Here is a 13752-nt window from a genome sequence, read left to right on the forward strand (position 1 = left end):
TGGATACGGATCTGACAGGATTTTAGCTAGAATCCGGTCCAAACCGGATCTATTATTGAAATTAAGATGCGGCCGAATCTAGATCTTGGCAAAAAAGACCTTATCCGTATCTTGGATTCGGTAGTTCACTAATACATGTATACATATACATTAACTTTTTTTTATTGAAAGACTTATTAACATTTACCGTTTACAGGGTTGCCACTCGTTTTTTCAAAATTTTTCAAATTTCTTCCAGGTTTTTTAAGGTACACATTTTTGGGTCTATTTTAAGTTAATTTTGATATAAAAAACTGTTTTAAATAGTATAAAAACATTAAAAAGATACTGTTAAGTTACTTTAAATGTGTTTTTTAATAAAAAAAATTTTTGATGATGAAGAAAAAATCTTATTTATAGATAGATTTTTAGTGTCAAATCGAAATTTTACTACTGAAAATGTTAAAATTATCAAAAATTCCAGGTTTTTCCAGGGTTTTTTCTAAAATTCTCAAACCCTGATTATTTTTGCCTAAATTGTCGAATTCCAGGTTTTTCCAGGTAAAGTGGCAACCCTGTGTTAAGTAAAATATATACTTATGATATTGCTTAAAAACAAGACGAAATAATTTTTTATTGGTACAACGAAAAAACAAAGGCGTTTAAAGTTTTAGTAGGTATATCAAGAAAACAAGCTAAAGAAAAGAATTTTAAATTCTATATTAATTAACTAGAAAAAGTTAAAAACAAACTTAAAACTAAGGCTGAAGCAAACTAATTGGCAGCTTCGCTTCAAAAAGTGAAAAACCTGTTTGTTGCATATCAAAATAATAAAAATTTGGCTAAAACTTTGACCGTTTTTTCATATAAGCAATCATTTAATAATCAACCTATTTATCAAAATAAACTATAAAAACTAGTTTATACGGCAAATATTCTTTTTTAATTTTTACTTAGCTGTATTTTCTTGATATCAAAAACCTTTCTACGATGCAGTTGAGAATAATTAATAAAAACTATTTCATTTGGCACAAAACGGGAATAAAAAAAAAGACTCAAGATTTTTGTCAAATTTTAGATTGAAAACTTACTTATACATAGCTAAAGTTTAAAAGAAAAGAATAATTTTTTGTGCGTTTAAAACTTGAACGACGAGATCAAAACTAATCTCTTGAATTTAATTTTTAAATATACATTTAAGTTTGTAATTAAACTTTACAAACAAAAAAATAAACTCTATCGAAAAAAACAGATGAAGAGTTTTCAGCTTTCCAAGTCGAGCATTTGGTTAACGAGAAATTGGTTATTTTCAAGTTCGTTGGGGAATTCGTCTATTAACTGTTCTATTTCTTTCCATTTATTGGGAAATATTTTTTCTAGAGTAACAAAAGCTTTGTGGCGTAAATTTGCAAGAGCTAACTCAGACTCTGAAAATTGTATGTAAATTTTGAAGTCACAGTAGGTATTTACATAACTAAAATAATTAAAAATATATCGTTTAGATTCTATATTTTTCTTGAAATAATATTTAAATTTTTTACTGAAAAGTTTGCATTGATTAAAAAATATATAATTTTAAGATAATAATTTATATTAACTATCAGCACTTTATTACGTTTAAAACTTTTCAATCTTATTTTTAAAAATAGCTTCATTATTAGTTTAAATTATTTTTAAAGATTCATAAATAAATGTTGTATACAAATAATAAAACAATTTGCGAATCAGCTTACTTGTTTGATTAGTAAGTCGAGGAAAACTCGGACCGGGGGAAACTTTATTGGTTGACAATGGAGGAGGTTGAGAAAGATCTACTGATTTATTCACATTCTTGCTATGTTGGAGACCTGGGGGATAGTTAAGCTTTTTCTTGACACTTGGAGAACCTGGTTTCGAGTTGTTCTGTTCTTGAAGTGACATCTTCTGCATGGACTGTTTGAGATGCGGCATGCTTCGAAGGTCAAACTTATTTTCATCATTATCTTTGTAGTTGTAAACAATAGAAATTGGGTCTACTTGTTGGCTGCTTGGTGGCCTTGAAAATTATCAAAAATTTAAGTTTGAACAGTAGTTACTTAGAATTTTAAACTTTTTAGTTGAAATAATCGAAGCTGCTGAAGTTTTCTTGTTCAATAACTCTAGAATTCAAAATAAACTACTTTTATTAAAAGTAATAGTAATAAAATTATAGAATTTAAAGAAAAAAATTTTCACGTTTATATAAATAGTTTTGAATTTTTATTTGATCATAAAAGTTACTTTTTGCTTTGATTTCAAAATTTTCCACATGATCTATAGTTATATTTTTTTACTCAGGGTTGCCACTCGTTATTTCCAAATTTTTTCCAGGTTTTCCAAATTTCTTCCAGGTTTTTAAAAGTACACATTCTTGGGTCTATTTTTAGTTTAAAGTTAAGTTTAAGGTAAGAAGCTGTGTTAAATAGTATAAAAATATAGAAATGATATTCTAAAGCAATTTTAAATGCGTTTTTTAATAAAAAATTTTTTGATGATCACAAAAAATTTTTGTCTATATGATAGATTTTTAGAGTCAAGTCGAAATTTTACGACTTAACATGTTAAAATTGTTAAAACTCCTGGTTTTTCCAGTTTTTTTTTTCAAATTTTCTCAAACTCCAGGGTTACCCAGGTTTTTTTAAGCTAAATTGTCGAATTCCAGGTTTTTCAAGGTTTCCAGGTAAAGTGGTAGAAACCTTGAAAACAAATTTCAGTGTAAACAGTTTTTTGCAACTTCTTGCAAGCTAAACTCACGCATTTTTGTGATAAAGATAATCATTTAAACGGTTAATAAATTATTTGGACAGGGTTTTAATTAAACATTAATAGAAGTGAAAACTTTGCTAGTTAATCAGTACAGAGGGCTTAATTAAAAATAAATACAACAAAAGTTTTACAAACGTATTTGTAATTACTTTGGTTTGCTTCAACACAAAATTTATAAAAGTAATTAAAGTTGAGCTAATTTAAGTAAAACATATTAATATGTATATGTTTTAGCTTTTTTTTCAAAAAGAGATAACAACTAAAAACAATACAAAATTTGCCTAGAAAAGTTAAAATAGCTTAAACATGTTTAAACTAAAATGTATTATAAAAGAAAGTAAAAATTAATCTTCATATACTGTTAAAAACCCTAATTTATGATTTTCAATTTGTTATTAGTATACTATTTCGTGGAATATAAAAGTAACTTTTAAAATTTACATAAGTATAAAACATTTAAGTCACTTTACACTTGTGCTAAGCAAAAAATTGAAGAAAAAATTATTAACAAGATAGTTCAGTAAAATATTTTTTATATTATTTAGTCTTCTGTTCAAGGCATAAAGAGAGAAAATATAGTTACTAAACATAAGTATAAAAACTGTCTTCTACTTGAATAGTTATAAAAGACTATTACCGATTAAAAAAAAGTTCGAACCCATTGACCATATGTTGGCAATTAGGAGTTATCCTGACATTTTCAACAGCTACCAATACTCTTTTAAAACACAAACTCACGCTTTCTTATTAGGAGTGTATTGATTTTGAGTCTTAAGTTCTTCTTTTTCTCTTTCACTTAATGCCAACAACTGACTTACACTTTTCCTACCATCTCTGCTGAAGTCCTGATGGAGCAAGATTGTGTCATCAGCATATGCAAACCCGATTCTAACATACTTTCCATGCAGATGTTTGTCAGCTGACAAATCATCGAAACGATCGTTTGAAATTATCACCCCTCCGTTGTTCTGTGCAATCGACACCATATAACTGTAAAAAAATATATAAATTATTACTAAAATATAAGTATAAATAATTCAAGTACCATTTGCAAATTAACACAAATCTATTTTTTATTTAAATACCTTTTTTTAATTTTTTCTTTGAAAATGAAAAATATTTTTATGTTAAGTTGCAAGTGGTATTAAGGTACAACAAAATTCCTTCCGACAATAGAAGAAACATAAAAAAAAATTCATTGTATATAAATTATGCGCTTATTTTGGCCTTTTATAAATCTTGATTTTGTTTTACCTTGTAACAAATAGTTAAACAAGCATAAGGCTATGCTGGTATTAAAATAATAATAATTTGGTTTATGTTGGTACAAGTCAAGCTTTTTTACAAATGACCGATTTTTAATGTTTTACTTTTAAGTAAATTTAAACTAAAACTTAGTAGTTTAATGTAGCTAGGCAGAAAAAAAATTGTCGAGATAAAATAAAAGTCAAACCGATATAACTACGTGTTCGAACAACTTTCTTTTTTTCATCGTTTATAAAATTTATAATGTAACGGGTCAGATTTTACAAAATAAACTAAATAACGGGCCAGATTTGTTAGAAATTAAAACTTTTGTATAAAAGATATGCTAAATAACACTTTTAAATATAAAATTATCATAAAATAAGTACTACTGGTAGCTAGTTAAGAGCACAATTTTGTTTATGCTATTGAAGACATAGCAGACTGCAGATTTTTATTTATATACCGCAGTTAGCCGACTCATGGTTAAAGTTGTTTTAATTTCATATTACAAACTTAAAATTTTCTAAATAATATCATTTGTTTTCGTAGCATTATTTTATTTTTAACTACATATTGGTTATATAACTTTTAGGAGAATATAAATATGTAAAGAATTTATTCTTGTTCTCTATCTAAAAAAAAAAGAAAAACCGAATAAAATTGTTATAACAGTTAACTAAAAAAAGGTTCTTTTTTCAAAAGTAAAAAAGATCAATTATAATAAACCATAAAATAGTTCAACTACTTGTTACAATATGTCTATAAAAAACTAAGCATTTAGTACACATGTAACTTTTTTATCATTACAGTTTTTTTACCTATAAAATTACCATTCAATGTTTTTTCATAAAGATTAAATATATTTTCACTGAAACTCTCAGAAACTTACTGCAGACTATTGAAATAAAACAATGTTTTTTTTTTAATTAAAAACAATAAACTTTAGAAATTTACTTAAGTGATTAGTCAGATTGCTGTAAAAAAACAATCAACAAAAACAATTTTTTAAATTACAAAACATAATGGTTAAAACAAACGATGACACTTTTAAGTAAATAAAATAACAAAAGACACTTTAAAATAAATAAAGAAACCTTATAGTCAAACTCTTTCTGCTATCATATCTCAAGTTTATTTAAAAATATTGAGATTGCTTCTAATCTAATCAAATTAATTAAATTTGTACAATTGTTAAAATCCTTAAATCTCGATAAATTCTAGTTGTTTGCACAATCGATGTTATTAATCCTACCTACAATAACACAACTTTTATCAAGGTAAGATATTGGAACTCAAAGAATTAATATCCTACCTAAATAAAAGTTGTATTATTTACAAATTTAGTTGCTTCTGCGAAGGAAATTATGTTGGCAAAACATCTAGGCATCTTTAAACGAAAGTGAATAAACAAATACCAAAATTTATATAAAACTTTATGAAAGATAAGACTAATAATAAGACGAAAGCTTTTATAAATGCGACAAAAAGATCTTCGATAGCAAAAAATCTGATTAATAACGTCAATTGTGCAAACAACTATTATTTATCGAGAATTAAGGTTATTAACAATTGTACATTTTTAAATAATTTGGTTAGATTAGAAGCAATCCCAATATTTTTAGTTAAACACAAATAACTTTTTTCATTGTCATAGTTTGGAAAAAAAAATCACACGCTGTAAAATATTTGTACACTTAATTAAAAGAAGGTGCTTGTGCAGTCTTAAAAAATTTGTTTAATAATTTATCTTAGGTCAAAGAATGTACTTATTAAATGATTTTACCATTCAAAATCTATTAACGTTTCTGGACTTCAATAACTTCATAAATTTTTCAGAAAAATGTGAACTTAAAGAAAAAAAATATTTAAGACCTACTAATATATTGTCTAATAAGTTTATATAGCTCTACTGACAATGTATTAATTTACTTTAGTTCTTAACTTCAGTTTGGATAGCTTGACTTTTTTTAATATGGTATTATTACGTCATATAAAGTTTAACATTCTTCCAAACTTTTTTACATTTGATTTAACTTGTGACAAAAAATTGGAAATACATTTCGAAAAGCTTTCAGTATATTTGAATACTAAAATTAAAAACAGGGTTGCCACTCGTTTTTTCAAAAAATTTTCAAGAATTTCCAAATTTCATCAAGATTTATTTTTGTGTCTATTTTTAGTTAAAAGTTAAGTTTAAGGTAAGAAACTGTGTTAATAAGTATAAAAACATTGAAAAGATACTATAAAACTACTTTTAATATTTTTTTTAATAAAATCATTTTTTGATGATGACACATTTTTATTTATTTATATGATAGATTTTTTGAGTCAAATCGAAATTTTACTACTGAACATGTGAAAATTGTTAAAATTCCAGGTTTTGTTTTGCTCAACTTGTAAAATTCCAGGTTTTTTCCAGGTAAATTGGCAACCCCAAAAAAATATAGTAATTTAAAGTTGCAAATGCTAATATCACTCACACTTATAAAATCAAAATATATCGTTCAGATTCGAATTTTTTGAAAGTAAACAAGTAAATAGACTGCAATCAACATTAAATAAAAACACAACTATACTAACCGTCTTACAGACAATTAATTGTTGTAATTTCGTTTAAGCACTTTTATTTATTTCTAATTTGTTTAGTTTAAAATCTTAAATTTTTTGATAACTTAAAGTCAAAATTTAATAACAAAGTTTCAGTTTAATCTTTTACAGATAATGTCTATAAAACCGAAATTAGCCAGTAAAAGTTTTAAAAACTTAAATTTTATACTGAAAAAATCAAATAACTTAATTTATTTCTATTCTGTGCTACTAATTGTCTGCATGTAAAATATTTTTGTTTCGTGAACTTAATTTTGTTTTTCTAAAGAAGACATAGTAAGAAGTATGTAAAAACAAAAAATGAAAGAAAAGCTAAGCCAAAATTTTGTCTTTTTTATAACATACTTTCATTAAAGTACTATAAACTTATTATATTGAAGTTAAATATTTAAAACTTCAACAGCAATACATGTAAAAACTAACCGATCGTCATAAGAACAAACTTGATGGGAATTGACTTCACTAGTCGGAGATTGAAATAAAAGCCCCATATCTTCCAAACGCCTCAAAACTCCCTGAAATATTTTTTAATATTTTTTTATTTCAAAGGAGTACAAAACTAATCCAAAAGTTATAGATTCTTTTTTTATATTATGATATTTTAATCAACTGTTTCAAACATTTAGCCATAACGAGCAAATATTTTTAAACAAAAAAATTACATTAATTGGCACAAAACTTTACAAACGCTTTTTATTTCAACTATAATAATTCAGTTTATTTATTTATTGCTATAGTTATTCATAGATCACTTTAATTTTAAAGCATCCAAATTGGAAATATAGCAGCCAAATATTTTTAACTAATATTTATTTTTTGCTTTTAGATCAATAATTAACAAGGTACATTTTCATCTCTAGTAGGCGGATTATTTGATCCTGAAAAGTTGTATCTGGTACCTGATACAACCACATAAATCTGGTGGTGTCCTAAATCATGAAAAAATCTGACCATTATTGCGATACCTCGGCACGAATAACTACGATCCTTTTTACCATGACTGCAATTAATAAAATTCAATGATGAATAACTTAAAACAAATTAAAAACTAAATGAATAACTTAAGGCTACGTTGGGTCAAAGTATTTTTTATAGAAAATTAATCATTGACTCTTAGACTAAAAGTTAATATGTAAGTCTTATTTTATGGAAAATATAAACTTAATTTAATGCTTTAGATATGTCAGGTTAATTTTTTTCTTATAAAATAAGATATTAAAGTATTTTTAAGTCAACTAAAAATATATCTCCTCAAACGTTCTCTGAGACCTAAATTTTTAAGATAATAATTATAAGCACTCAAAACCTTTAAACAAAAAAAATTGACTGAAAATTGAAAAATACTATGAGATCATTTAAAAAATCAATTACAATTGCGAATGTTTAATCACAAGGTACAAGACCGGCAGTTATACACAACTGGTGAACATATTTCCAAGTTGCCTTAAAAATATCACTGCACTCCGTGGAAAAAAAAACTAATTTTTTTTTTTAAACTTAAACTACAAAAAGTTATCAATTAATAATAAATGTACAGTTTAACTTTATAAAGAGCATCATTAAGAGTTTTGGATAATATATTTCAAACTATTTTTTGGGCTTGATTTGGCATGTTTACTAACTACTCTTTATTACTCTTACATATCTAACTACAAAACTTATATACTTATAAATAAGGCTAGTTTAATTAATACAGTAACTATTTACACAACGTACCTACATAAAGTGCATTACTAAAAAGAATTTAAAAAATTTTAAGAACTTAGTTATCAAAAACAATAACATTTTTTCAAAAAGATTTACTATTTTAAGTGAATCTTTAACTAGCTTAGATATTAAACAAAAATAGCTATAGTTCAAATAACAACCATAGTAGCTTACACTCACTTATATTAGAGCCTTAAATTGGTTTTTTATTCTACCTACTTATTGAAGTAAAAATTAAAACATATAAGTATAAAGTATTAAAAACTATCAAAGTACACTTCATAACTTTATACAAACTTGCAAGCTACATTACCACCATCAATGATAATCGGTTTGAGATTTTCTGAATTTGTAGGCTTTAAACTGGGGTCAAAATTGAGAAGCTGCATATCTGAAAATTCCTGCGCATTCGCTGAAGTTCCTCCGTTTCTTATTACAAGCAATTCTGTAAATAATAGCAATAAGGCGTATTCAAAACATTAGTAACACAATTAGATGCTTTGATTAAAAATTTTAAGAGAATAAAACTATCTTAATATTTACAACACTGTTAAGAGCTAAGGTTTTTATTTTTCTTTAGATTTTATATACTTGTAATATTACTATTAGTATCACAAATAACAATTTCAATTTTTTTTTTATTAGTAAAAACTGTGATTCATCTATTATTTAAGAAGAAAATTTGAATGCAACGTTATTTAACTGCATTAAATCATAAATATATAATACCAAGTTAGACAAAACAAGGAGAATACTCAAAATAACATAAATTAAAAAGACTATATTTAATATATAATTTTACATTTTTCTTAATAGTATAACTGCATTTACTTTTAATGTATTATTGTAAGAAGGTTTTTATTAGTTTTCAGATAATTTGCAACTTTGTATATAACAACTAAAATACACATTAAATAATACTTATCACTTTCATATCACTTAAAAAGGACATTTATTATCTATCAAAACGTTTGGTTGAATTAAAATAAAATGAGTAACTTTTATTTATTTATACTAAGTTGCAAATGATATCTGAAAACTAAATTAACTTTCATGTTACTTAAGTATAATGAAAGGTCTGACAACATTCTAAAAACAAACTAGGACTGTTTGGTATGTAGGTGTATGAAGGATTGTTGACACCAGAAGATACAGCATTCTTGTAGCTTTTGTCAGCAAAAGAGGAAGCTTTAATTGTAGGTTGAGCTGAATTGTGGTAAGTTTTCCTTGCATTTTCTGATGGAGCAGTCTTGTGTGGGTTTTGTGCAACTTCTGAGTACTTTGAAGTACTAGAAAAAGTTTGCAAAGTTTGGACTGGTTGTACGTAAGTTGGAACAAAATCCTTCTTAACATACGCGTTAGTACCCCAATCTCCATTTCCTCTAAAATTTAAATAGATAGTTATCTTTTTATTACTCAAAAGTTCTGGATCTTTTTTGGTCTAAATTGTGTGCTAGTTGAATATATATTTTAGTTAGCTTATAACATGTAAAGCAGTACTTCAAACAGCAAATATTATTGATGCAAATAAACTATCATACAAAATTAATAGTTTCCAAAGTAAGTGATGTCGTCCCTGCTTGATCAGTTTATTATAATTATATTTATTTCAATAGTTAACTTTAACTATTTTAAAAAGTTTATAAACATAAAGAGCTTTTTTTTCAAGAAAATTATATCCTGAGTCATGATATTTCAAAACATTTTAAATGAAAACTACATAAAAAACCTAATACTTTTTATCGAACTTTATAATAAGCTATTTTCTTCGTTCGTAACAGTTAGCTAACTAGCCATAATGTAAACTTTATAAAAAATTACTGTTTTTATCAATAAACTTTCCCAATTCTATAAACGAAGGCATAAGGGACAAAAACACAAAATAAATAAAAAATAAGAAAAGAATAAAACTTTGAATTCTATGAAGTAAAATGTTTCTTCTTGATACTTCCTCTACTTTTTTAGTATTATAAAATATTCAAAAAATATGAGCTCTTTTAGGCCATAAGTAGCTAGAATTAAAAATAATCTAGATCGTGTAAACAAGGCTAAATAAGTTTCCACCTTTGCATCTAAACAAGCTTTACTTTAACTTATGAAATATCACTACTTGTTGTGCAATTAATAAAAAACTGACAGTAAGATATTATATTTTCAAAAAACTTTAAAAAAATTGTTTGAAGTTTTTTAAACAAACATGTTTGTTTGTTATATTTGTACAATAGCACAAATGTTAAAACATAAATATATGATAAATTTCAACAAAAGTAATATTTTATTATATTCTAAACTTTGATATGGATCACTGGCTACAGCTTATACCAAATAGTACATTTATCTTTATTATCAACATGAAGTTTAGTTAGTTCGTGAAAACAAGCTATATATATTTCATTAAAGCAAATGTATGATTGTAAAAAGTTACTTGAGTTGCGCTATATTTTTAATACTTTATTACAAAGATGATAAAAAAAACGAACAATTGATAAATAGGTTGGAGTAACGATCTCTAAATTATAATAAATGTAAAACTTAGTAAAAACAACTAACTTGTATCGGTAAATATGAACTGTTTCCATGTGATGAAAAACGTCAATAAACTGATCGAGAGTAAAGTAAAATACATTTGTATCGTTTTCAAAATCTTGCATCAGTACTCGGCAGGATATAAAATTATTTCCACCATAATATTCACGAGTGTATTTGTTCTGAAAAGTATACGTGTTTATTTTTTCTTAGTAATCTTATTAGATTTTAATTAAAATTACTTTAGTGTATTCTTTTTTTTTATGAATAACATACTACAAATAAACTTTAAAACAACTTTAGTTTTGTATAATACTTCAACTTAGGGTATTTTATATCAACTAATAACTTTTTTAAATAACTAATTAAAACAAAGCTTAACAACTCATAAAATTACCAAATAACATAACTGGAAGTTTAAAGTTATTAAGTTTCAATAAAATATACTGACGATACCTAACAAAAATAAGAAAATAACTAATATACTTACCAGAAACCAAGTTTTTACTTGTTTTTTCAAATCGTTAACACTAAAATTGTCTTGAAATTTTTCAACAGGAATTTTTTCATCAAGCATTTGTTTTAATCCACCTGCAAAATTACTTAATACTAAACAAGCTTTGAACGCTCATAATATTTTTAATTTGAAAATTTTGATTTTGCCATTATCTAAGATATGGAAAATAAAAAATAGTTTGATAAAACTTATTATACTTACAAAATTTCATTTATTTTTAGAGTCTATTTTAGTTATGTTATTACTTAGTGAATTAACTCACCGAGAATTAATGTATAACTTAAAGCTGTAAGAACACTTCTTTTACTAATCTGAACTAAAATGTTTTGTTTATAAAATAACAGTTGTATGATTTTTTAGAGAAAATTGTCAAACCTTATTTAAGTTTATATTCTTAATTTATAAAAAAGTTTAAGAATTTTAACTAGAAATATTTCTATAAAATATTTATAAAAATATTTCTGAGTAACTTATTTTTTAATAAATAAAAAAGAAACTTACAATTTTCATTTACTGGATTGTCTTCTTCCTCAAACTAAAAAAGTACTTGTTAAACGATGGAAATTAACTATATATTTTTATTAGACTAATTAAGATTTAGATTCTACAAGTGTTCAAAACATTTAAACAATCAGTTATTTTAGTAACAAAATGGTAATTGACAAAGTCATTAAGAAACTTTAAAAGTAAATAAATCTATGATAGATACCTACTTTTTAGTTCAAAATTTTTAACTAAGCATAATAAACTAGTTTTTAGAGGGTTAAAAATACAATAAAAATATAATAAGACAAATTATGACGTAACAGTTGTTGTACAAGCAGTCAGATTAATCAAAGAAGTTAGTAAACTACTCAAAAACAAAATATTTTTTTTATTTTCAACAACTTATAACACTTCCTTAGGTTTTGTCGCTTTGATAGACTACTTTTTGTTAAAGTTTTCAAAAGACGAATTTGATTCACAGTAATATGTAACTCGCATAAAAAATTCACAAGTAATTATGTAGGTATATTGTTACGTAATAATGACGAAGTGATTGTGTTTAACTTGTTTGTGATAGCTGGTCAAATCATGCTTTATAATATTTTTAGTAAGCTTTAACAGTTTGCGGTTTTTGTGGCTTTTACCAGTCAGTCTTTATGCATATTTAACAGTTTGAATGAAAACTAAAAGTATCACAAGTCTAGACACTTTTTTTCATTTGTTTTTACTATAGCTTAATATGTGTTTAAGATAAAAAATTGTTATGTTAAAAATATTTCTAAGCAAGTTTTATGATCTGAGTTTAATTGTAACTCTTTTGAAGGTCTTACTAAAAAGTAATAAAAATATTTTTATGTACAACTCATGTGCTTATTAACTATGGTGTACACATTAATGTTCAAAAATCAAGTGTGTTCAGTAAAAGCAAATTTAGTTTAAAATCATTTAAACTTTATACGTCTTTTGTGTTTTGATGTTTCATTGAAATTACAAATTTTATGAGTTTTAGGTATTGTGCTTTTCCATGATTTATTTAGTATATTTATTCATTTTATTGCAAGCCTTACTTATAATTGATAAATATTACAACGAAAAACACTAAAAACAGAAGATTTCAGTCACTCTTAATATAGATGGAACATTTCAGTGATCTAACACAATACTTATATTTTTGATTTCCATAAGCTGTTTCTACGACTTAACTTTTTGAAAAGTATCTAAGAGAATTACATTTGAGATATTGAAAAGTCATAAAAATGCTTGAGAATTTTTTTAAATTAAAATTAAAATTGTATATTATAACATATTATATTTTTAGTCAAAAATAAATAAATTTGTAGATGAAAAATAAATAAATTTGTAAATAATACCAGCTGTAAACACTATATTAATTTTCATGTAATAATGTTTCTGCATCTAAGTAAAGTTTTAAGTGATTTACGTAATGAAAATTTTCAGTAGTTTATCTTATACATAAAAATTTCTTAATACAGTTTTTTTTTATTTTAGTGCGTTTAAGAATAATCTATTTCGTTTATAAAAAATTAAGCTTATTAAGAAAGAACATTTTTTCCGGTAATTAATATATCAAACAATTGTTTAATAACTTAATACAATGAGAGTAAAAAATAACTAAAGTATTTTTATAAACGCTGTATTCTATACTAATTGGATTTATTATAGATTTGATCAGAAAAAACAAAATTCAATTTTATAGAAGAATAAATATATTTCATTTAAAAAAAATTATTCATCAAACTAAGTTTTGCTCAAAGAGCTCGTCTGTATTCAACTTTATTGAGACTTTATGTTTAGTTAGACTGTAAGCTTTTGTCTGAAGATTAACACTTGTTTTGATTTGTTTTTAAATTTTTCTATTTTGTTTCAAGTAATGACTA

At 24.6% G+C, this 13752-nt stretch overlaps 1 protein-coding gene across 1 annotated transcript in view; it reads right to left on the reverse strand.

The window, feature by feature from the left end:
* Positions 1–588: 588 nt before the first annotated feature.
* LOC145849935 (uncharacterized) overlaps positions 589–13752 on the reverse strand; it is a 28978-nt gene continuing 15814 nt past the window's right edge. The window contains exons 7-16 of the mRNA XM_082955057.1: positions 11870–11903; positions 11342–11442; positions 10876–11033; positions 9427–9707; positions 8623–8770; positions 7465–7618; positions 7042–7133; positions 3502–3753; positions 1713–2014; positions 589–1406 (exon numbers count right to left, since the gene is read on the reverse strand). Of these exons, the coding sequence (XP_082811183.1) occupies positions 1243–1406; positions 1713–2014; positions 3502–3753; positions 7042–7133; positions 7465–7618; positions 8623–8770; positions 9427–9707; positions 10876–11033; positions 11342–11442; positions 11870–11903 (1686 nt within the window). The 3' untranslated portion in view covers positions 589–1242. The remainder of the gene's footprint in view (positions 1407–1712; positions 2015–3501; positions 3754–7041; positions 7134–7464; positions 7619–8622; positions 8771–9426; positions 9708–10875; positions 11034–11341; positions 11443–11869; positions 11904–13752) is intronic.

Source organism: Thalia democratica, chromosome 2 (genome assembly GCF_965202585.1).
Source record: "Thalia democratica chromosome 2, ktThaDemo2.hap1.1, whole genome shotgun sequence".
NCBI lineage: Eukaryota > Metazoa > Chordata > Thaliacea > Salpida > Salpidae > Thalia > Thalia democratica.